We start from the raw sequence: 25345 nt of genomic DNA, 5'->3' as shown, positions 1-25345 counted from the left end.
AGGGATTTTAGCTGTTTTATTGGTTGTATTGTGTTTTAATAGTTTGATTTTAATTGTTAATTTGTTTTAATTGTTTTTCTCATGCTGTAAACCACCCTAAAGCCATTTTGGAAGGGCAGTATACATATCTAATAAATAAATTAATAATAATAATAAATAACTATGTGAATACACACTTGCCCTTCCATGGTTAAGCAAAGTAAAATCACTGTCAGGGAACGTGCCATGTATTTATTAATTTAAAATCTTTATACCCCACCCCTCCATTATACTTCTGCTCAAGGCGGCTCACTATGTTAACAAAATAGATACAATGTAAAATAAAATATTAATAAAGTTAAACAAGTTAAAAGAGCAGACTAAAACCACATTTAAAATTACAATTTTTTAAAAAAGTTTCAAATTAAATATGATTAATAAAAAGGTAAAAACTGAGAATTTAAAAACTAAATAACATACCAGATATAAGCAGCAGATAAAACATTTAAAAGCCTCTTTAAAAAGATGTGTTTGAAGAAATTGTTTTGTAAAAACACTGAGGGAGGGAGCATGGCGAAGCTCTTCAGGGAGGGCATTCCAAAGCTGAGAGGCCACAACCAAAAAGGCCCTGTCTCTAGACCCTGCCAACCAGATCTCTGTTGGTGGCAGGGCCATGAGCAGAACCACAAATCACACACTCCTCTTCATGCTGTCAGAGCAACTCCTAGCCCAATGGTTCCCAACCTGGGTTCCTCCAGATGTTGCTGAACTACAACTCTCATCACCCCAGCTTCAAAACATGTGGAGGAACCCAGGTTGGGAACCACTGTCCTAGCCGTTCATTGCATTTTCTTTATTTATATTTATTTATTTTTACTTTTATGTCTCGCTCTCCCTCCAAGAAGCCCAGAGCGGTGTACATGATTATGATAAATAACAACTGTGTGAGGTAGGTTAGGCTGAGAGATAAACGAGTTACCCAGTGAGTTTCATGGCTGAATTGGTGTTTTAACTCAGGTCTTCCCGTTCCTAGTCCAACGCTCTAACCACTTTACTGCACGACATGACACAACACTGGCTCTATTTGGAATACTAGAGCCCTACTGCCTTTGTGTTTGAGCAAGTCAGCAGTTCCAAGAGGTTCGGATTTGCTACAATCCCTACCCCCTGCCAAATCATTCCCTTCAGAGGGGCCTGGCAGGGGTTCTGTGGGAGCCCACACAAAAAGCCTACAGGAGATGAACAAGTTTGGTAGCAAGCATGAATTGTCCCATTTGCTAAGCAGGGTCTACCCTGGTTCACATTTGAATGGGAGACTGCATGTGAGCACTAAGGTATTCCCCTTAGGGGATGGGGCCACTCTGGGAAGAGCAGCTCCATGCTTGCATGCAGAAGGGTCCAAGTTCCCTCCCTGGCATCTCCAGATAGGGTGAAGAGAGACTCCTGCCTGTAACCTTGTAGAAGCCACTGCCCGTCTGTGTAGAAAATAATGAGCTAGATGGACCAATGGTCCAACTTGGTAAAAAGGCAGCTTCCTATGTTCCTAAGAGAAATGTATCAACAGCTATTAGTCACAATAGCTACATGCTACCTCCAGGGTGCTTTCCAGACTAGCTGCTGGAACAGCAGCAAAATGCCTCAGTTCGGGCAAGTCACATTCGGATCGTAAAAAGCCGGGGGAGCAGTCTTACAGCAACTAACAGCCCGAAAAAACAGCAACCTTTTCAGGCTGGATATACGACGTCCTTGCTCTGTATCGCAGCAATTAAATTCACAACAAGGCATTGGAGATGTGAAGGGCGCCCTGCTGTCTCCGTAGGGACTGCGGTGTCACGACGCAGGAAGTGTGGAAGCACACTTCCGAGATGCTTCCTGACCCCGTTGTAGGGTCTAGTCTGGAAAGCGCCCAGGTTCAGGGGCAGGGGAGCAGCAGCAAGATTGAGATTGTTTTAATGAAAGTCAGTTTAGAAATAGAACAACAATAAAGATCGGGGGCATGTCTTTATCTGACATTTGTGAGCTTCTCAGGAGCTTCTGGTGGGCCACTCAGAGAAACAGGGTGCTGGCCAGGGGCGTACCATCCATTAGGCAAGGGGAGACAGTTGTCTCCTGGCCCACTGCCTCAAAGGGTCCCCCAGAGGCCAGTCCTGCACACCCATCCCCCGCGGCTGTGGCGCTTGCCCGATTGCAGCTGGGCAGCCGGGTGGGCCACACAACGGCCGGCGGCCTCTGTGTGGCAAGGACGATGATGGGGGTGGTGGTTTCCCCTTGCCTTCAAAAGGCAAGACCAGCTGCACCTGTGCGCCCTCTCTCTTCCATACGGGCAGGTTAGGCCTGCCTGCCTGCCTGCCTCATGGCCGTGAGCAGCAGGTGTACAGCAGGCAATCATGTCATGCTCAGTGCGCGGTTAACAGAAGCTGCTCGCTGCCTTTGCCGCCTTCTGCGGGTGCTCCTCTCCTTGGCACTCCTGCATCTTGCTGTTCCTTGCTTCTCCTCCTCCTCCTCCTCGGCTCTGCCTCTCCCTCCTTCCCTTATTGTCGTCCCCCCCCCCCATCGTCTTTGGTGCGCATACGTGGTCACATTCCATGGACTCTCCCCTCTTCTCTCTTCTTCCACTCACACCTAGCGCTAGTGGTGTTCCAAGCCAGAGCTAGCAGCAGGGCCGCCTCCAGGCATTGGCCAAATTGGCCCAAAAAAATGGGGGTGCTGTAGGTTTGGGGGCACCTTCTGCTGACTGCTGCCTCCGCTATGGCGGCAGTGAGCGCCTGCTCTCATTTCACTTGCCCAGCCACCCCCCCCCCGATCAGGCTCAGCTGAGCTGCAGTGAGCCCCTCCCCCATCAACCCACCCGCTCGCTGTGTCTGGTGGAGGTGATGGACACGGGTGAGAGAATCCATCAGAGAGCTGATCGAGCGGGAGATCTTTATCAACCTCTGCTGACTCCGAATGGCAGGCGGAGGGGGGCAGACAGTAACTGCTGCAAGGGCGGGGGTGGCGTGTCTGGCTAGGACAGGGAGAGAGAGAGTGAGGCTTGCAGGAGAGCCTCCTCCAGCCCCGACTCCCTCCAATGTCTCCAAGAAAAAAATGAGGGGAATACTTTGTTTTCCTTCAAGAAATCCAAGAGGCCAGACAGGGGCGGAGCCACCACTGGGTGAATGGGTTCAAAGAACCTGGGCCGCCGCCAATCAGGGGCCGCCAGTGCGGCCCCAGACACGCCCCCCACGTCTGATGTCAGATGCGGGGGTGCTGGTTTAGCTCCCGAGTGGGGCCGCGTGGCCCTGTATGGGAGTTAAATGGCCGGCGCTCCACTCGCGGTGCGGCCAGGAGCGGCTCTTCCCTGCATTAAAGGCAGGGAAGAGCCGCTCCTGGCCGTGCTGTGAATGCAGCGCTGGCCTGGCCCTAACTCTCGAACGGAGCCGTGCGGCTCCATTCAGGAGCCAGACCACACACCCCGATGTCTGACGCAAGGGGTGGGGTGAGCAGAGCTGCTGCCGCGGCCGTCTACAGGCCACTGGCGGACTGACTCCGCCACTGAGGCCAGAAAGAAAAATGTTCCAAGTGAAGCTGGATACAGACCAGGCAGGCAGATCATCTGACGCAGAGGCTAGGACAAAATTGAAGGTATGAGCAAGTCTTTTTAAAAAATCGCAGGGTACAGGGAGTGCAGCAGAGATACACAGAGAGAGCCCAGAGCAGGCACAGCCTCCCAGGCGAGTTTGAGTCATGTGTGAAGCTCAGTTTGATCGAGCGCTCCTTTGCTGCCTTTTCACTCTTGCGAGATATTAATAGGTGGCGTCACTTTGCTCCCCTACTCCATCCCGCAGGAGGGACTTAAAAGGGACAACAAAAACTAATCACTTTTGCGAAGAGGATTTCTGGCAAAAAGGGGGCCTCACCTCATCTCACCTCACTGTGCAAGCTGCAAGCGGCGGCCAGGACTGGGAAGGCTAGAGATGCTTCATACTTCCTTCCCTTGTTAGCAGTAGGAAGCATCTCCTTTTAAGTCCCTACTGCAGGAAAGCACAGAGGAGCAAAGTGACGCCACCTATTAATCTCTCCCAAGAATGCTTAAGGACTTCTTGGCTCCAAATTCCAGCCCCAGGACTCACCAGCTTCCAGGTAAGCGCTGGGCATTCTGCAGTTGGTTGCCCATTCATCTTAAGAGCTTTTCAGGAGGGATTTGGGCTATGGCTGTGCGTGTTCAGTTCAAGCTAGATGGGAGTGATGCTGTTTTTTGTCCAGCAGCACTGGGAAATGATGAGAGCCCTTCAGAAGTGCTATGCAGCCCTTGGCATGTTATGTTTGGCAGTAAACAGGCACCAAGTATTATCCCTAGTTAAATGTGGGACCAAGCCCATATTAACAGCAGCCAGATCAAGTAAGCCCTCATCGTATTAAAATAGTGCCTTAATAGCTGTCAAATGGAGTTAACTCTGATATGCTTTTCCTGACCCTACCGGTAACCAGTGGCATCTTCTGAGAAATCATTCTCAAAACTGAAGCTTATCAAAAACTATCTGAGGAATTTTGTGTCTCGGGAAAGTCTCAATGGCCCTTACTTTGCTGTCCATTGAAAACGAACGAGCAAAGAAAGTGGATATACAACAGATCATAGACAACTTTGCTGAACTGAAAGGATGAAAGAGGCGATTGCATTAAGTTCTGGTTGGTGGTGTGGGATATCATAGTATATGGGTGGTGGCGCCAGTCAGTAGTGGACAAACTTTGGGATGCCTTTAACTAACACAGCAGAGTGTCCATTATTTCGTGCTGTGACTTTTTATTCTTTCTTTCTTTCTTTCTTTCTTTCAATTTTTATACCACCCTTCCAAAATTGTCTCAGGGCAGTTTACAAATAAAGCAAAGACTGTTAAAATCAATCAACAAATAAAGTATAAAATACCATAAAACAATTCAACAATAAAACAGTTAAAAAACCCATAAGATGAAAATAAGATTAAAACATGTTAAAAACACATTAAAATTTAAAAATCAAATCTCAGTTGAAGGCCTGGGAAAAGAAGTACGTCTTCAGGGTCCTCCTAAAAGCAAACAGAGAAGGAGATGCTCTTATTTCAGCAGGGAGAGCATTCCAAAGCCCTGGGGCAGCCACAGAGAAGGCCTGGCCCCGAGTTGCCACCAAATGAGTTTGTGGCACCCATAGTCGGACCTGTGCTGGGGATAGAGAAGGCCAATTACTCTCCCCCTGCTAAATAAAGAGAATCACCACTTTTAAAGGTGCCTCTTTGCTCAGTTAGCAGGGGACTGCTAACATTCTGAAAGTGGTTTACATTGAAGAAGGTTTCCTGACTCTCTCTCTCTCTCTCTCTCTCTCTCTCTCTCTCTCTCATACGCTTGTGTGTTTGCATCCCCCTGGTTCAGAAACAATTTTTGAACATATATATATATCTACTGCAATCACCTCATGTATTCATACAATGTCAGCCTCCCTTGGTGGGGGTACCCAGGGATATTTGTCCCCCCACCCCACCCCCTTGCCCAATTATAGTTACGCCCCTGCTGACCCCACTACTGCCCGCTGGAAAAGGGAATCTGCAGCCCGCAGGGTTGGGAAGAGGCCCTCCTGTTCTCTGCAGCGGGAGCCCGAGGGCTAGGAAAGAAGCCACCGTTTCCAAACGGGTTCTCTGAAGTGCGGCGCCCCATTGCTAAGCAACTGCTTGCTCCCCCGCCTGTCCCCAGCTCAAGACAGGGGAGAGCAGCGTCTTGTTCTTTCCAAAGGCCGCCTCCACGTTCTGATATCTCAGAAATCTGCAAGGCTGTGTTTTCGGGGAGAGAGGAGGAGAGGTGGAAAGCAGACAAACATTTGCTGCAGTGTGGTGTGGGTGGATGGGGGAGGGCTCCAATGGTGTGACTGGAGGCTGGAGCCACTTCCTGTGAGATCCGCCTCCTCCGAAACATCTGCCTTGCGAGCATTTGCCAAGATTCTAAAGATTCTGTTGCAAGCATTCAGTTTAGGGTGGAGGGCAGAATGCTGTGTGTATGTTAACACACAGAGCTGGAAGGGGCTTGGAGGCCATCTAGTCCAACCCCTTGCTTGTTGCAGGAAACCCAGAGCTAGAGCATCCCCAAGAGATGTCTGTCCGGCCTCTGCTTGAAGACCTCCAGCGAGGGAGAGCCCACCACCCTCCCTCCTGAGGTCACTGAGTCCATAAGAACAGGGGTGTAGCTAGGGGAGAGGGGGCCCATGTTCATCCCTCCCTTTGGCGACCCCCCCCAGTGAGGAAGATAATGAAGAATATAGGGAGGGATGGAGCTGGAGGGCCCTCAGGAGCTGGGGGGGGGGCATGTTCTTTCAACCCTTTTGCTCAATTATAGCTATGCCCCTGCATAAGAACTTAAGAACAACCCTCCTGGATCAGGCCCTGAGCCTCTCTAGTCCAGCCTCCTGTTTCACACAGTGGCCCACCAGATGCCTCTGGGGAGCCCCCAGGCAAAAGATGAAGGTGTGCCCCCTCTCTCCTGCAACTGGTATCCAGAGGCATCCTGCCCCTGAGGTAGCCTAGGCTACAGCCATCAAGACAAATAAGTTGCTGGCCATCACCACATCCCATGGCAGAGACTTCCTTCGACTGATTATGTGCTGTGTGGAAAAAGTCCTTCCTTTTGTTGGTCCTAAATTTCCTGGTGATCATTGTTCAGTGGCCCTTATCATTAAAACGTTCCTCCTAATGTTCAACCAGTGTAGTGTAGTGGTTGGAGTGCTGGACTAGGACTGGGGAGACCTGAGTTCAGATCCCCTGCTAACTGAGCAAAGAGGCACCTTTTAAAAGTGGCGATTCTCTTTATTCAGCAGGGGGAAAGCAACTGGCCCCATCCATCCCCAGCACAGCATCCCTCCAGTGGCTGTTGCTGGTGTCCAGCCTATTTTCTCTTTTTAAAATTGTGAGCCCTTTGGGGACAGGGAGCCATTTTATTTATCTATGTATATCTATGTAAACCGCTTTGGGAACTTTTTGTTGAAAAGCGGAATATAAATATTTGTCGTATTCGTCGTATCCCCATTCAGCCATGGAACTCACTGGCTAACTCTGGGCCAGTCACCTAACTCTCAGCCTAACCTACCTCACAGGGTTGTTGTGAGGATAAAAATAACCATGTATGTGGCTCTGGGCTCCTTGGAGGAAGAGCGGGATATAACTGCAAAAATAAATAAATAACCAGACTGATTAGATCTAGTCCTGCCTCTGCCGCAACAGGGAACAAGCTACTTCTTTTATAGCCCTGTGGATATTGGAAGACACCCCTCATATCCCCCCTGAATCTTCTCTTCTCCAGGGTGCTTTTCAGACTGCACAGGATTTCCCAGATGGCACCTTGAAATTGCTTCACGACAACTAGGCTTGCTGTCCGTTGACAAGGTCTTGCATAGGGGAACAGCAGGGTGCCATTCACATATCCAGAGCCTGTTTCCGATCTTACCTTGAGGTTTCAGGCTTAACACGCTGTATATGCATCGTGAAATAGTAGCTGTTTTTCTGAGTTTTGAGAACAGTTTGCAGGCTTGCTGGCAGGGTGTAGCTATAATTGAGTGGATGGGTTTAAAGAACCCTGAAGGCCCTGCAGCTCCACCCGTCCCTATTTCCTTCATCATCTCCCTCACTCCAAGGGGCTGCCAGGGAAAGGGGCAAACAGGGGCTCCCTCTCCCCTAGCTACACCCCTGCTTGCTGGGATTACTCAGGAGTATGCGATCTAGTTCAATGGGTTTTCTCCTGGGTAAGAGTGCTTAGGATTGCAGTTGTAGAAGTGTGGCTTGCTTTTAGGGGTGTGTGTGTGTGTGTGCGTGTCAATTGCTGTTTGTGTGTTTGCAAGAGTCCACTGCCCTTGCAGGGGAAATGGGGCAAGGAAAAGCCATCAGTCACCCCCCTCCTCTTCTCCCTCTGTGTGCAGATCCAGGAGTGGGAGTTGCTTCCTCTCCTCCCCATTTCTCTCTCTCCCCTCAGCGCCTCAGCGAGGGAGGAAGTGGTGTCAAATCCAAAGCAGCTAACTCTAACTGGCTTCATGTCATTAGAGCTAGCTGTAGGGTTTTATCTCACTTACATGCAGTCTGGAAAGTACCCAGGAGGGTGTAAAATCCCATGGCTTTAATCCTAATGTTTTGAAGCCACCATGGGGTTGAACACCACTTTCTTTGGGAGAGAGCAAGAGTTGAGTCATCCTCAACTTGACGGGTTTATCAGCCTCTGCATGCCCTGAGACAGGACCAACCAAATCTAAGCAGGCTAGTTTCTAGGAAGGCAGCTGTCAATCAATCTCCAGTTCCAGTCCTGTCTCGCTCCATTAGACAACTCTTGGTTCGAACTCTTGGTTGAGTAGAGGAGAGCTGGTCTTGTGGTAGCAAGCATGACTTGTCCCCATAGCTAAGCAGGGTCTGCCCTGGTTGCATATGAATGGGAGACTTGATGTGTGAGCACTGCAAGATATTCCCCTCAGGGGATGAAGCCGTTCTGGGAAGAGCAGAAGGTTTCAAGTTCCCTCCCTGGCATCTCCAAGATAGGGCTGAGAGAGATTCCTGCCTGCACCCTTGGAGAAGCCGCTGCCAGTCTGTGAAGACAATACTGAGCTAGATAGACCAATGGTCTGACTCAGTATATGGCAGCTTCCTATGTTCCTATGTTCCTATGTGCTCCTGCTCTGAAATTACATCAACACCCAGAAGAGCCACTTATGTCCTTCCCAGCGACTCCAGCATCTGGGCACCCTTTTTGATACCTGGAAAGCCACAGTTTCCCTGCCCTTGGAATGACAACAAAAATTGGCTGCTCTGATCAAACCTTTATTGAGCAAGCACAGAGTGGGCCTCATGATCCCAGCACAACTCATGGGGTCGATGATTGTCTGTTTGGAGTGCATCCCATGGACAAGGTGGCACTCCAGACCACTCCAATGGGTCATCCTGCCATTCCAAACAGCCATCAAGAAGAAGAGACATATGATGGTTTGACTCCCTTGCAGGGTCAAGGAATCCTTCCTCTGGTGGTTATCTCCAGCCATGGAGGAGGGTCTTCCTCTCGAAAGTTCAAGCAAGGTGGTGGTCACTCCTGACACAAGTCTCTCTGACTGGGGAGGCCATTGCTTAGGACAGCACACGAAGGAGGTTTGGAATTAGGAGGATTTGAAGTACAATATTCATTGGCTGGAGCTGAAGGCCATCCGTCTAACCTTGTTTCAATTTCAAGATCTTCTCCAGCGGAAACACGTCATGATCAGGACCAACAACGTGACAGCCAAGTTCACATGTCACAGCCAAGTCACATCACTGGGGCATGAGATTGTGTGTCCTGATGAAGGAGACCAACTCACTGTTTGTTTGGGCAGAGGACAATCTACTTTCAGTCTCAGCTGAACACCTGAGTGGTTCAGCAAACCTTCAATTGGCTGAGTCGACAATGGATAGACCCTGCAACATGGGCTCTGAATCCAGAGGTCTTCACCCAGATTGTAGACGTGATGGGAAGTCCAGTTGGACCTCTTTGTGTCCCCTCTCAGTGTTCAACTTCCCAGATTCTACATGAGATACCGTTGTTACCAGGCAGAACAGATAGATGTGCTCACATCAGCTTGGCCTCCTGGGCTGCTTTACGCGTTTCCACCTGTTGTGATCCTCAGGGCTCTCAACAAGAAGCTTCTGGCAGAAGGGTCGGTGATCATCCTGGTGGCTCCATACTGGCTGTGATGTCCTTGGTTCTCGGACCTCCTGTCCCTGTTTGTTCTTCCTCCCTGGTGTCTCCCTCTGCGAGTAGATCTCTTATCATAGGGTCTGCTGTTTCATCCAGGTCCAGTATGGTTACATCTACACGTGTGGAAGTTGCACACAGAACATTAGTAGACAGAGGTTACTCGAGAAAAGCTCAGGACCTGATTCTAGCTTCAAGGCGTCTTTCCACGTCTCACATTTGTCAAGTTACTTGGTCGGCCTTCTGCACTTGGGGGTGTAAGAACCATGTCCAACCTTCTTCAGCAGGAATATCGGAGGTCTTGGCCTTTCTCCAGTCGGGCCTCAAGATGGGACTATGTCCTAACACTTTGAGGCACCAAACTTGGGCTCTGTCTTCTGCCCTGAACATTTTGATACCAGGGTCCTCGGTCTTGCATCCCCACATTAGCTGTTTTCTATGAGGAGCTTCTAACATGCTAAATGCCCTCACAAGGACCCCCTTTGAGCTTCTATGGTCAGTTCCGTTGAAGCTGATGTCCTTTAAGGTTCTTTTCCTCATGGTAATAACTTCTGCAAGGAGGGTGTCTGAGCTGGCGGCCTTATTGGTGCGTAAGGAACTGTTCTTGTTTCAAAAGGACTCAGTAATCTTGAAATTGAATCTGATCTTTATGCCTATGATTATGAAACACAGAATTAACACAACAGGAGGTGGTCTTACCCACTTACCCACTCTGGATGTGCATAGGGCCATCAGGATCTATATCAGACATACAAAGCCTTTTGGTAAGTCAGATTCACTGTTTGTGTCCTTTCAGTCTTCATCCTTGGGAGCCAAGGTTACTAAGGTCTCCCTGGGCTGCTGGATCAGGGTGGCCATTGCCCTCACTTACGAGTCTCTCCACTTGTCTGTTCCCCAGGGAATCACAGCCCACTCTACTAGGAGTGCTTGTGCGTCTGCTGCCTTCTTGGCTCAAGCGCCTTTGGCCGAAATTTGCAAAGCAGCCACCTGGGCTTCCGTGTTACCCTTCATAAATCACTATAAAATTCCTTCCTTTCACACGGCCCAGGCTGCTATGGGGCGTACACTTACAGCAGGTGGTTTAGCCATCTGCTCCCCTCCCTGTTTTCTCAGCTTGGATACATCCTGTCACGTTGAGGATGACCTCCCTATACGATGGAAAAAGAAACTGGTAGACCTACTGTGAAGGGTTCTTTTTCAGGGTATGGGGAGGTACATAGGAAGTGGCCATATGCCGAGTCAGTCCATAGCTCAGTATTGTCTTCACAGACTGGCAGTGGCTTCTCCAAGGTTGCAGGCAGGAATCTCTTTCAGCCCTGTCTTGGTACTGTATGCTTTGGTAGTTTGTTGGTTCAATTAAAAAATCTTGTCCTATTAAAAAAATAATAATAATAATCTTGTCCTATCTTGGAGATGATGCCAGGGAGGGAACTTGGAACCTTCTGCTCTTCCCAGAGCGGCTCCATCCCCTGAGGGGAAGATCTTCCAGTGCTCAAACTTCTAATCTCCCTTTCATATGCAACTAGGGCAGACCCTGCTTAGCTAAGGGGACAAGTCAAGACCAGCTCTCCATCTGGCCTGCCCGCGGATTGGCGGGGAGGGGGGGTCTCTCTTCCTTTTTTCAGTCTTGCTTATATGGTTGATGGGATGTGGTACCACTCCCAGGGTAACAGTTTACCTATCTCTGTTTTTTGCAGAAACTATTGATAACTCTATGTGATTGCTAAGAGTCGATGCCGACTTGATGGCATTTAATCAATCAATCGATCAATCAATGACTGTTATCTGTTTTTCCCTGCTTGTATTCTCTCTTTGAGTTTCTCTTATCTAAAGCTTTACTGTGCTGTACAGTCCTGGAACTGGGGATTGATTGACAGCTGGCTTCCTAGAAACTTGCCTGCTTAAATTTGATTAGTCCTGTCTTGGAGCATGCTGAGGCTGATAAACCCGTCACGTTGAGGATTACCTCCCTATACCCTGAAAAAGAACCCTTCGTGTTAAGTCTACCAATGTTTCTTTCTCTGCTCTAGCACATGGGCAGCACCAGTCCTCTGGGGGCTTGCTTTCCCCCATGCCTCCCCACTGTTACTCCCCACTGTTACTAGTGCCAAGTTACTAGTAACTTACTAGTAACTCCCTGCATTTACTAGTGCATTCTGAGTTTCAAAAGTGGTTTGTGATATTTTTGAGGGGACAGGGAGAGAGTGAGAGAAAGAAGGAGAGGAAACAAGCCCCACGCACCTCCCACCGGGAGGGAGATGGCAAAGCTGGGGAGTTGTGGTGGGGTGGGGTGGCAGGGGAGAAGAGAATGAGACAGAGCGAGAGAGGCGAGAGAGCCACAAGGACAGACAGGATGTGTGGGGAACCTAAGAGGCAGAGATGGGGGTGGGGTAGGGGAAATGGAGCAAGCCTGCAAAAAAACCCAACAGTTTTTTGCTCACGCACTTACAATTTAAGCCTGAAACATCAAGATAAGATCTGATTCAGGCAGTGGCTGTGCGAATGTTCCCCTATGCAAGACGGTGTCAAAATCTAGATCGTAGATACGCACAGCGAACTTATACATTGCAAAGCAATTTTAAGCTGCCATCTGGAAAGTGCCCAGGTGAAACATACCCAGTCCTTCAACTGTTCCTCACAGGACTTGGTTTCCAGACCCCAACCTTCTTTACTGCCCTCCTTGGAATTCATTCTAATTTGTCTAGGTAAGGAAAAGTGTGCCGTCAAGTCAGTTTCAACCCTTGGCGCCCACAGAGCCCTGTGGTTTTCTTTGGTAGAATACAGGAGAGGTTTACCATTGCCTCCTCCTTCACAGTATGAGATAATTTGTCTACATCCAGTTTATTCACGTATTTCTTAAAGTGCAACACCCAGAACTGGACATGGTACTCAAGAAGCAGTCTTGTGTGGGGAAAAGTGGAATTATTGTCATGATGCTGGAAAAGGTGGTTCTATTAATGGAGCCTAAAATCTCTTTGGCTGTCTTTGCAGCTGCATTGCTGCTGAGTCACGTTCCAGTGAGGCATATCTGAAATACTGAGATTCTTTTCACAAATGCTACCGAAAAACCAAGATTCCCCCATCCTTTCCCCCCCCCCCTGTCTCCAGAACTCTGAATTTATTTCTGTTGAATTTCACTGTTAGTTTCAGCCCGTTTTGCATTCCATCAAGCTCATTTTGAATTATATTTCTGTCTTCTGAGATTTTAGCTTTGAGAAAGATTCCCTCCACCTTTTCATCTAAGTCACTGGTTTAAAACAAAACAAAACAATATCCTGCTCTTTAATAGTACCCGGCATCTGCCATCTGACCTTAGAAAATATAATATGATTTTTGTTTTTGAAGGGATGCTCCATATCAGATACAGCAGCCATTTTATATGCCGCTTTTTATATACCAGATCATTCAGTTCTATATACCAGATCACTCTTCCTCAGACATGCTGTTGTATGTTCCCGCCAGTTCTGCCCTGATGGTACTCAGTAGTGCAAAGGCTTCATGGGGGGAACATAGGAAGCTGCCTTATATCCAGTCAGACCATGGGTCCAACTAGCCCAGCACTGGCCACAGTGACTGACAGCAGCTTCTCCAAGGTGTTGCAGGCAGGAGTCTTTCCCAGCCCTATCTGGCGCTTTCCCAAATGGTGACTACTTTGGGAAGTGGGTATACATTCACATATCGGCCAGATTTAACCCTGAACTCCATGCAATATATGAGAGCACTACATATGATTCGGGTTTTCTCCTGCATATTGGAGTTTAGCTCAATTTATGTTTGGGGTTAAAAAAACAACACCCCACTTTTTGTGTCAGGTTGTTTGGGCAAATTTGAACTCGCATTAAAGCCTTGGAGTAAACCCATGGTGAAGCCTGCTGTCTGAGAAAGCTCCTGGAGATGCTGCCAGGGAGTGAGCCCAGGACTGGGACCTTCTACATGCAAGCAGATGCTCTTCTGCTGAGTTATGCCTCATCCCCTAAGAGGAATATCTGACAGCAGACAGTGAGCACATGCAGTCACCCATCCAAATGTAAACTAAGGTGGACCCTGCTTAACAAAGGGGGCAATTCATGCCGGCTACTGCAAGACCAGCCTCTTCTTGGAAATCTCCATTCTTTGCTGCTTTATCAGAAGCTACCCAAACCCACCACGTGGCATGCAGACAGTCAAGTCTTTGGGTGTGATCTAGCTGTCGTCTGGTGCTCTGTCTCCTGGTATCCTCCTTGCTCTATCTCCACTAGGAACTTCATCTCAAGTTGCAATTGTGTTTCACACTGTTCAGCTTCCACTTCCAATTGCTTCTCTCACATTGTTCCTTCCAACTGCAATTTCTTTTTTAGTTTGGGGGGCGGGGGGGGGAAGGTGACAAAGGGGAGAAATTATGCATGGTGTGGGGATAGGGAGAAATGTTTGTATATAACAGACCATTCAATAAGGAATAACTCCTATAGTCTTCCTCAGACATGCTATTATTGTATGCTCCCACCAGTTCTGCCCTGAAGATACTCAGTAGCGCAAAGGGCTCATGGGGGGAAACAGAGGAAGCTTCCTTATACCGAGTCACGCCATAGGGCCCACTAGCCCAGCTTTGCCCACACTGGCTGGTGGCGGCAGCCGCAGCAGCTCTCCAAGGTGTTTCAAGCAGGAGTCTCTCCCAGCCCTACCTGGAGATGCTGCATCTCCAGCTGGAACACCAATTGCGAATACGCAATGAATGCGCAAATGACTTGAAAGTTTTGTTGATCCAGAATCAGTCTGCAAGGGATGGGTTGTGAAGTGAAGCTGGGGTTCTCTGAAGCAGATGTTCTCGGGATTCCACTGCACCTGCCATGGAGATGCAAGTTCACTTCACAACCCATCCCTTGCAAGACTGATTCTGGATCAGCAAAACTTTCAAGTCATTTGCGTATTCGTTTCCCTCTCCAATCATCTTCTTTCCCTGGTGCACTTTGATTCAAGCCTCTTTTGTCCGCAGCACTCCTCCTCCTCCGTTCTTGTGAGCAGGGTCTCATGATGGGCCCCCGCCTTTTTCTTCTCTCCCCCTGCTATATGGGGGAACCCTGTGGACATGGTGGAAACCCAAACATTCCCAACATGCCCTTTCTCTCCCTCCTAGGCATATGATATCAGAAGAGGTTAGAGCGTTGGGCTAGGACTGGGGCAGGGTGGCAGGGGGGCACTGGGGTTCAAATCCCTGTTCGTCCATACAATTCACTGGGTGACTCTGGGCCAGTCACTGATCTCTCTGCCTAACCTACCTCACAGGGTTATTGTGAGGAATCATATCTTTTAAATGTTATAGATGCTTTTAATTCTTTTTTCATGGTATTTTTTATTGTAAACTGCCCAAAGATGAGAGTTTTGGGCAATGTAGAGACTTGTTAAATAAATAAATAACCGTGGACACTGCTCAGAACTCCACCTTGGTTAGCAGAATATAAATGTAACAAATAAATAAATAAAATCACACAATCTGATCAGGAGCCAGCGGCTTGCCAGCGGTGGGAGAGCGGGCTGATCAGGAGCCAGCGGTGGGAGAGCGGGCTGCTCTCCAGGGCCTGAAGGAGAGGTGTCCCCCTTTGTTCAACTACAGCTACCCCCCTGAAGTCTGTCATTCCCTAATCATTTTTTTAAAAAAATAATAATTAAAAAACCCTCCTAATCCCAGTGCTGTTGCCACACGTGATGGCTTTACCAGCTCCTTGCTGGGAACAAGAGTGGCTCCAGAGGGTGGGCAAGTGCCTTCTCAGACAAGTAGTTTGCCCTCCCCAATCCCCCTCCCACCAATTCTGTTTCAGAAATCTAACATGTGGGGCACAACTTGCACTGTGAAGGACTCTGCACTATCTCATGTCTCAGTGACTCTGGGCATCAGATCTGCCAGAAAAGATATAAAAGTACCATGAGAAAGAGGAAGTTGCACAAGAGCCAAGCTGAGCAAAAAGGGGACACTGGCAAGGATGATGGCCCTGCTTTCTTAAAGGGGAATCTCCTTTCTAAAGGGGAATTGTCATCATGGCCAGCAATGTCCCCTTTTGGTTCAGAATTACTCCTCCTTGTCTTCCTCTTACTCACTGCCCAACTTGGTTTCTTTTCTGCTTGGAGGCCGGTCACTAAGCCTGGCAACGGATCAGCCACAGAGAAAGAGGCTGCTGCTGGTTGCCTGCCTGGGGAACACCTTCTCCCCTTTTCAGTGCTTCTCTAGGGGGCTTCCCCCCTCCCAGGATTGCTCCCCTCCTAGGAACACTGGAAGCTGCTGCTGCCTTATACTGAGTCAGACCCTTGGTCCATCCATCTAACTCAGTATTGTCCACATTGACTGGCAGCATCTCTCCAAGGTTTCAGACAAGAGTCCTTCCCAGCCCTAGCTTTTTCAGATGGCGACTTTACTGAGAATTTACTTGGGGAGGGTGTGTGTGTGTGTTCACATATTGGCCAGATTTACCCCAAAGTCCGAGCAATATTTCAGAGAGCACTTCACACACGATGCAGGGTTTCACCTCCATATTGGAACCAAGCCCCGGGGGACTTTCCTGGTGGGACCTTGAACTTGCTTCACAGCATTGCTTGCTGTCTGTTGGTATGATCTAGGTTTTGATAAGGTCTTGCATAGGGGAACAGCAGGGTGTCCTTTGCACAGCCACAGCCTGTTTTGGATCTTATCTTGACCTTTCCAGCTTAACGGGTTGTATATGCATCCTGAAATAGTAGCTGGTTTTCTGAGTTTTGAGGCTTGCTGGGGTTACTCAGAAGTAAATGATTTAATTCAGTGGGCTTCCTCCTGAGTAAGAGTGGGTAGGATTGCAGCTGTAGCAGTGTGGCTTGCTTTTAGAGGTCAACTTTTTTGTGTGTGTGCCTGCACAAGGCCTTCCATAAATTAACCAAGTGGGGGAGGAAAGGGGGCAAAGGAAAGCCATCAGTCACCCTGCTCCTCTTCTCCCTCTGTGTGCAGATCCAGGAGTGTGAGTTGCTTCCTCTTCTCATTTCTCTTTCTCCCCTCAAAGCCTCAGCGAGGGAGGAAGTGGTGTCAGATCCGAAGCAGCCAACTCTAACTGGCTTCAAAACATTGTCGGATTTTCATCTCACTTCCTCCCAGGCAGTCTGGAAAGCACAAAGCAGCGCGCAATCCTCTTTCTGCATGGCAAACCTGCGGCATGGCAAACCTGCGGTAAAACCTGCTGTCTGGAGAGCCTCCCGATGCTGCCAGGGATTGAACCTGGGGCTTCCTGCGTGCAAAGCAGATGCTCGCTCTGCCAGTGAGCTCCCGCCCCATCCACGGACACAGAAAGCTGCCTTCTACCGGACTGGCGGCGGCTTTCCACCGGCGGGCGGGCGGGCGGGCTGGCCGGCCGGCGGTTGTCAGGCACGCGTCTCTCCTGGGACCTTCTGCGTGCAGAGCAGGGACTCCTTCCCAACGCGGAAGGCACGACAGCGCTCCGCTCACGTGCAGTCATCCGACGTCCAGGATGCCAACCAGGACGGACACTGAGCAGCAATTTGGAGACAATTCCTGCCCGCCGCCGCCACTCCAGCCCAAAAGTGGCCGCTGTCAGGGGAGCCTAGCGCCCGCCACCCCCACCTGAGCTTCCTCCTAGCCCCCAGCATCGCCCCCTTCGGTTAGGCGCCGCCAGGCCAGGCCAGGCGCAGCCCGGAGGGCAGGGTCCCCAACCGGCAGCGCAGCGCTCCTCCGGCCTTTCATAGGCGTCAAGTGTGCCTGCGCATTGCAGCGTTTCCCGCCCGGGATGGAGGAGGCAGCGGGGCACGGGCACTGCCGGGCAGCAGCCAGCCAACCAGCTTCTTTCGGGGCGCAGTAGCGAGGTGAGCCCCTTCTTCTTCCGGCTGCTTCTGCGGTTCTCGCCGGTGGGCGGGCGGACAGGCTGGAGCCGAGGAGCCGGAGCCCGGCTCGGCAGCCTGTGCCAGTCCAGAGACCGCGCTCGCCTGGCCGCGGCGGCGCTTCTGCTGCCATGATGCTCCAGAGAGAGCGAGCCGCTCGATGCTCTTCCGGTGCCCCCGCTCCCTCCCTCCCTCCCTAGGGCGGCCACGGGGGAGGGGGGCAGTGGGACACGCGCCCACCCGAAATTGGCTTCCCCCCCGCCCGCCTCCATGCCCGCTTCCGCACCCGCCCAGCCAGAAAGGCACCTCGCCCCTTCTGTGCCCCCCCGCCCAGCTCCCTGGCTCCTCCCCCAGCCTCCTCAGCATCTGCCAAGGCAACGAAGCCGCCCCAGTGCTGCCGGAGCTGGGCAGCCAGGCGCTGCAGTTGCCTAGGGCAGCCGCGGGACTCGCCACTACCTGCCAGGCAGAAGGGCGGGGGTAGGCGCCGGGGTGCTGGTGCTGCTGCTGGGGCCAGCCACGGACGTGGCTTCTGACTGCAGGACTAGCGTGCGGGTGGCGGAGGAAAGGAGCCCCTGAGAGGTAGGTCCCCAGGAGGAGGAGGAGGGATGGGATCCCACCGTGGGCGCCAGCCCCAAAGGACAGGATAGGAGCTGAGGGACCCTCCTCCTCCTCTTCCTCCGGCCCCCTCCTCTTTGAGGCCCTCCTGGCGAAGGGGCCTGCCTGTGCCTCTGGTGCAGAATGGACGGAGGGGTGGGGGGGGGTGAGTGTGTGGGGTTCTCTCTCAGGGGAAGACGAGGCGGGGAACTATCTGCCACTTGCCCACCCAGTGGCCCAAGGACTGGGGAACTATCTGCCACTTTGCCGACCAGGCGGCACAAGGCTGGTTCTCACAGGCAGGCTTGGCAGCACGGGCGATGCACATGGGCATCGTGGCACAAGGAAATACAATACTCCCCTTGTATTTCCTCGTGCCACGATGCCCATGTGCACCGCTGGTGCTGCCAAGCCTGCCCGTGAGAACCAGCCTTGTGCCGCCTGGTCGGCTCCTCTCAGAAATGCTGCCTGATCCCAGCAGAAGGCCCACCAGACAGGCGAGGCTCAGCCGAGGAGTCTCCCCTCCTCGCTGCCGGCTGGATGGGCTAAGCCGAGCCTGGGCAGAGGGGAAAGGCGCCTCAGCTTGAGTGGCCGCACCACGGGGGAGAAACGCAGGGGGCGCCGAAAGGCCAAAGTGGATGATTCCTGGGGCAAATGATGCCTCATCTGTTAGATTTCTGAAACAGAATTGGGGGAGGGGCAACCATTGGGCGGGGCTCCCACCTGCCGCCGCCCCCCCCCAGCCCCCTCTTGAATCGAATTGGAACCAGTGTGCTGAGGCTCAGCATCCGCAGCCTTGAGGCGGAGGAGCCCTGGGGACCGGGCGGGACGAGTGCGCAGATGTCAAGCCTCCCCACCCTCCAATGGAGCAGCAGATTTCGGAAAGGAGGCGGCCGAGGGAAGCCAGAGGCGTCTTAGGAGGGACGGTAGAGGCACCGACCCGTGTGGGACAGCAGCTGGGCAAAAGTAAAAAATCCTCAGCTGGGGCACCAGAATGGAACTGCCGGTATCCTAAAAATGCCCTTTTACAGAGCGACGTTGCAGCCACACTTCGGGAACACCGCCGACAGTTCTGCCTGCCACCTCTCAAAAAGAAGCCCTCCTTGCGTTCCAATTGTTTTGAGGGTGCGGGCGGGGGGTACAAAATGAGCTGGGGTTGGTGCAAAAGAGGCAACCCAGCCAGAAATGGTCGGGAGGCTTTCCTGATGATGAGAAAAGGCAACAGAGTTTGGGGGACGGATGGGGGATGTGACTGAGGCTTATAGCATTATGGAGGGAGTGAAGAAAGGGGCAGAGGCGGAGATAAGTGTGTTTCCCTCCCTCACATCCCCTCTGGGAGTGCAGCTAGGTAATTTTGGACCCTGGACCTGATGAGCTTACGGGGAGCTCCCTGCAAAATAAGCATCCTTGATCTCTGTACAGTATATCTACATTTTCACCACAAACCCACGGGTCTGGGCCAGAGTACAATTGGGCTTTATGCTCTCTCATACAGTACAAAACAATCTGGAAGTTTGAAACTGATTGCCAGGAAATTTAGGACCCACAAAACAAGTCTTTCCCAACCTCTACGTTGCAGCACATAATTAGTCAATGGAATTCTCTGCCACAGGATATGGTGATGGCCATCAGCTTGGATGGCTTTAAAAGGGGCTTAGACAAATCCATGGAGGACAGATCTATCAATGACTACTAGTCTGGTGGCTGGGGGCCACCTCCAGCCTCAGAGGCAAGATGCCTCAGTCTCAATACCAGTTGCAGGGAGCAACAGCATGAGAGAGGGCATGCTTTCATTTCCTGCTTGTGGGTTTCCGCAAGGCAAGGCTGGCCTTATTATGTGCCCCAGTTTAGAATATTTCCATCAAGACAAAAAGCTTCATTAAATATCAATGGTGTTAGCAGTGCGGCTGGAGGGCTATCTTATGCCACATCCTTTATGATAGAACGACATGACAACTTTAGCTTTGCAATCGTGGTAACATTTCTCATGGCATTTTGTCACCCTGTGGTTTGAGTTTATACGAGGATTGTTCAGGATTCTAATTCAGCCCCTGTGTTGTCAATTTCTAACAGGTTGTGTACAAATAGAAAACAATGGACAATTTATTAAATTGGTGTTACACAAGTCACACAAAAATTATTTTTCAGAAAGACTGTTGTCCTATCTTGAGTTATGCAGACCAAAGGAAAGGCATGATGACAAGACAGAAAGATTGACGCCCATGATTATCCTATGTTTGCCCTGTAAAGTGCATATCAAATAATGTGGAAAGGGTTGTTTGACAGTTGCTGGGCAGGAGGGAGGGAACAGGAGGGTGTGGGGTTTGTAGGTATTTCCTGTTAAAAAGATATCAGATATGAGCAGCTGTTACTTGGATAAGGCAAATAAAAAGTTGACCAAAAAACATAATAGAAATTTTGACTTGGGGTCCCTGCTAGGCTGCTAAATGCTACCCTGGATTCCTTGTTACTCTGTAGGAAATTCAGCAATTTCTGACACTGCTTTCAACATGTCAACAGACTTGGAACACAAACCTTTCCAAATCCAAAGAATCATCTAAGCTGTACCTTCATTGTACTGCATTGGGCCTTCCCATCTGAGGTGTCCCAAACACAGATAATCTCTCAGACTCCTTTAAAATATTTTCAAACAAAGATAAGTAGCTCACTTTTAAGAACTTAAGAGCTACTACCTCCCTCTGGGGCAAAACCTCATGGATTCCATCACATCTAGGAACAAACTCTGGTAGCTATCCAGACCCTCCTTTTGCAGAGTCTTTTCCAATAGGTCCCATTGGTAGTGGGAGGAGAAGACGACAAAAATTTTATTTCAGAGCCACAAGACATGGTGACAGCCAACAGAATGGATGGCTTAAAGAGGGGTTTAGATAAGTTCATGGAGAACAAGTGTATCAATGGCTACTAGTCTGGGAGCTATAGACCACCTCCAGCCTCAGAGGCAAGGTGCCTCTAAATACCAGTTGCAAGGGGAGCAACAGCAGGAGAGAGGGCTCAGAATGGCTTGCTGCATCTTCCCTAAACATTAATTATCCTGGTTCCTTGATCAGAGAGGCGTCAGGCAGAAATTAATCAGGGGCATCTCTAGGAAGTGATTAGGGAACCTGGACCTGTTAAATGTCTGCCTGGATGCATCCCTCCCCAGCCCAGTGTCCAGCTGAAAGACCAAGGAAAAACATGGGTGCATGGAGCCTCATTTCTTAAGCTGTCATCATATAACAGACTGTACAAAGTCTTTACAGCTTTTATGGTGCAGCGGTTCAGATGGGCACCTAACTAGTAATTTCCATTCTTTTTAACACATGAGCGAAAATGTAAATAATCTTCACTCTCATTTTAAAACTAAGGTTTTTGGATTACTAAATATTCCCCATTAGGGGATGGGGGCCGTTCTGGGAAGAGCATCTACATGCTTGCATGCAGAAGGTCTCAGATTCCCTCCCTGACAGCTCCAAGATAGGGCTGAGAGAGACTCCTGCCTGTAGCTTTGGAGAAGCCGCTGCCAGTCTATGAAGACAATACTGAGCTGGACAGACCGATGGTCTGACTCAGTTTAAGGCAGTTTCCTATGTCCCTAGCTTAGGCTCAGCTACAATCCTAGCCAGCTTTACTTGCAAGTAAAGGCCACAGAATGTAGTGTGACTGCCTTCTGCACAAAGGGAGGTTCGGCTCGCTCAGTCCCTAGGAGGAGCGGCTGGCATTAGAAGCCCTGGAAATCCGCCAAAAGGCCCTGGGAGGGACAAACTGTGCTACTGATTGGAACCTGACCATCCTGCTGCTCATCTGCACGTGGGTGGGGGAGGCGGGCGTTGGGGCTAAAGGAGGCAGAGTGCGCCTGTGCTAGGGATGAAGCTGGCGTGGCACAGCCTGGGGCCCCTGCACAGGAGGATGCAAGGATGGAGGAAGGGAAGGGAGGCAGTGCGGCAGCTACCGCAGCTTGAAAGGGAGGTGAGTCCTGGTGTCCTTAGAGATGGGAAGGGGGGGGACAGTTTTTCCCTTTTTAATGGGAATTCCCACCCCCATTTCCCCCCACCCCAAGCCTTCACATCTCTAGGGCTCCTCCATGACCCCTTCCTCAGTCCCTGGTGTGCTTTGCCTCCCTTCTGCCTCTGTCCCCTCCCTCTGCCATCCCCTGCTCTCTCATCATTTGGGTCCTGCCCCCAGCCCTCATTCTTCTTAAGAGAGCTGACACAGGAGGGGGATTATTTGTAGGTCCTGCAAGGCAGATGGCTAATTGAGGGGGAGGGTGGGGAAGGATGGCTAAATCTATGTCTATACAGGTCTATACAAAATCGCAGGGCAGTTTACAATTTAAACCAACTAAAACCTAAAAGTCATGTAAAAACAAATTAACATTTCCATCAATAGAACTTTAACACAGCATAGACCAAACGCCTGGTAAAACAGGTGTGTTTTCATAAGTCGTTTAAAAACAACCAGAGGGTGAGACACACACACACACACACACACACACACCTACCTACCTACCTACCTGACATCAAGACACGAGGGTGCTGGTTTAGCTCCTGAGCAGGGGCTGCACGGCTCCCATTTGAGAGTTAAATGGCTGCTGAATTTGCGGCGTGGCCAGGAGCAGCTCTTCCCTGCCTTAAAGGTGCCAGCCCCAGTCTAGCTCCTGAAGGGGCCACGTGGCCTCTTCGGGAGTTAAATGGCTGACACTGCATTCATGGTGCAGCCAGGAGCAGCTCCTCCCTGCCTTAAAGGCAGGGAAGAGCCACTCCTGGACATGCTGCAAACACAGCGCAGGCCAGACTCTTAACTCCGGAACAGAGCCGTGCGGCTCCATTCGGGGGCCAGACCACGGCCCCTGCATCTGACGTCAGATGCAGGGGGTGGGGTGAGCGGGGCCGCTGCTGTGGCCAGACACAGGCCGCTTTGGGCATTATTCCTTTTGGGAGTGTATTCCAGAGCACAGGACAACCCTAGAGAAGGTCCGGTTTTGGGTCACCACCAAGCAAGTTGGTGGCAACCCCTACCGGATTTCTATTGATGCTCTTAATAGGCGGTGGGGTTCACGAAGAAGGCAGCACGCTCTTAAATACACTGGGCCCAAGCTGTTCAGGGTTTTATAGGTAATAACCAGCACATTGTATTTTGCCTGGAAACTAACTGGCAGCCAGTGTAGTTATCTTAAAACAGGAGTGGTGTTTTACTCCTAAAACAGGAGTAAGTGCTCGCAGAGCAGTGGGGTGGAGAACCATCAAGAAGGCACTCTCACTCTCCCCCTCCCTCTGTTGCAGGGTATCGCTTCCGGCTGCCTCCTGACACACCTGCCCACCCTGTCAGATGGATCTACCCCCCTGCCACAAACGATGCCCACGCCGCCGGCTCTTGTGGTGGCTCCTGTCCGGCCTTGCAGTCCTCTCCGTGGCAAGTTTCCTGGTCACTGGCGGCCACGAAGAACTGCTCTCCCACTCGCTGCCTTTTTTCCTGGCCAGCAGGGAGCGCTCTGCCAATGACCCCATCCTGCCCTCCTCCGATGCCTTCCTGCTGCTGCCTCCCCCAGACACCTGCACCCCACGGCCCCCATTCCTGCTTGTTCTCGTGACCAGCGCCCCAAGCCACACACTCCAGCGACAAGCAGTGCGAGAGACGTGGGGAGGGGTGCGGTGGGCCGCGGGGTACCCCGTCCAGACATTCTTTGCCCTGGGGCTGCCCAGAGAACCCTCTCAGCAGGCCGCACTGCAGCGTGAGGCAGAGCAGCACGGAGACATTGTACAGGGGCGATTTACAGACACCTATGCCAACCTGACTCTCAAGACATTGGCACTCATGGGCTGGGCAACCACATACTGCACTGGGGCCACCTTCATCATCAAGGCAGATGACGACGTGTTCTTAAATCTGCCTGCACTGGCACAACATCTAGGGACACTCACCAATGCCCGGGGCACATATCTTGGCCGAATCCACTGGCGGGTAAGGCCCAACCGTGACCCCCACAGCCGCCACTATGTGCCAGCCTCCCTCTACCTGCCCACCATCTTTCCGCCCTACTGCAGCGGCACAGCCTACATCCTCTCGGGAGACACCGCAGCTGCCCTCCTGGGAGTGGCCCACCATGTCCCCCTCGTGCCCGTGGAGGATGCCTTTGTGGGCCTCTGTGCTCACCAGGCTGGCATCACCCCCCAGCACGAAGCCCACATGGCAGGCTCTGCCCACTTCCCTCCTGACCCCTGCTGCTACAGGGAGGTACTGTACAGCGTCCATGGAGTCATACCCTCCAAGATGCTGGACATGTGGCACAGCACTGGGCTGTGCGGTACTTGGCAACGAACTCTAGGGCTGCTCAGGTGCAAAACACTGGCTTGGCTGGCAGCATTGTGAGGGGCTGTAGCCTTCCGAGATCCCTAGGTGGGGCAGGAGACCAAAAGGCTAGCCCTGGAGAAGAGCACTCAAGCAGCCCGTCTCTGATTGTCCTATTGGCCCTGCCCGTCTCTTTGGTCAACGGAGGCTGCAGCTTCTGAGAGGGAAGACGTCAGCTTATTTATCTATCACTTGTCTCCTTGGGTTTTTCTTGGGCAGGCCCCCTCCCCTGCTTCACCAGCCTGTAGATGGTCAGCATTCTGCATCTGGAACCATCTGGCTGTCCTTTTTAAAGCAATGCACTCCCTGTGCTGACCCATCTCAGGCTTCAGGACCAAGGTTGAAACTGTGGCATGTGGTCCCTGCTAGTGGAGAAAAGGCAGGCTGGGCCAGGCCTTGGGGCGGCCACAGGAGAAAGGGGTGCCCACTCCCTGGAGGCCAGAAACAAAATAAAGGATGACAAAGGGCATACCTTGTGGAGAGTGACTGCTTTACACTGAACCTCTGCTTCAAAAAAGGCAATGAAAAGCTAGAGGTTAAAAAAAATGGCGCATGGTGTGGAGAGTGTGGATAGAGAGAAGTTCTTCCTCTTTTACAATGCTATAGCCAGGGGTCATCCCATGAAACTGACTGCCAGTAAATCTAGGATGGACAAAAGGAAGTACTTTTCCTCACCGTGCATAATTACCCTATAGAATTCTCTGCCACAGGACATGATGATGGGCACCAGCTTGGATGGCTTTAATCAGGGCTTGGACAAATTCATAGAGGACAGGTAGCAAAATGGCTAGTAGTCCTGATGGCTATAGGCTACCTCCAGGATGCCTCTGAATGCACCAGTTCCAGGGGAGCAGCAGCAGGAGAGAGGGCATGCCTTCATCTCTTGCCTGTGGGCTTCCCA

General features: G+C 51.1%; 1 protein-coding gene and 1 long non-coding RNA gene across 10 annotated transcripts in view; one reads left to right on the top strand and one right to left on the bottom strand.

The window, feature by feature from the left end:
• Positions 1 to 24913, top strand: part of B3GALT4 (beta-1,3-galactosyltransferase 4) — a 28556-nt gene extending 3643 nt beyond the window's left edge. For 3 of the 9 annotated variants that reach the window (XM_053296940.1, XM_053296943.1, XM_053296938.1), the window contains exon 2: positions 23379 to 24913. In XM_053296940.1, the coding sequence (XP_053152915.1) occupies positions 23425 to 24465 (1041 nt within the window). In that variant the 5' untranslated portion in view covers positions 23379 to 23424 and the 3' untranslated portion in view covers positions 24466 to 24913. Of the gene's footprint in view, positions 1 to 3578; positions 3601 to 3626; positions 4099 to 16676; positions 18085 to 21956; positions 22066 to 23378 lie in introns of those variants that run through there. The other 6 variants (XM_053296936.1, XM_053296934.1, XM_053296935.1 and 3 more) reach the window with 6 other exon arrangements.
• On the bottom strand, positions 8768 to 16749 carry LOC128345259 (uncharacterized). The gene is made up of 3 exons (XR_008316343.1): positions 16118 to 16749; positions 13821 to 14003; positions 8768 to 10328 (listed from the first exon to the last, which is right to left on the bottom strand). It is a non-coding gene; the product is annotated as an uncharacterized LOC128345259 (long non-coding RNA).
• Positions 24914 to 25345: the final 432 nt, after the last annotated feature.

Source organism: Hemicordylus capensis, chromosome 2 (assembly GCF_027244095.1).
Source record: "Hemicordylus capensis ecotype Gifberg chromosome 2, rHemCap1.1.pri, whole genome shotgun sequence".
NCBI lineage: Eukaryota > Metazoa > Chordata > Lepidosauria > Squamata > Cordylidae > Hemicordylus > Hemicordylus capensis.
Note: the sequence above shows the minus strand (reverse complement) of the source record. Positions and strands in the feature narration are given on the sequence as shown.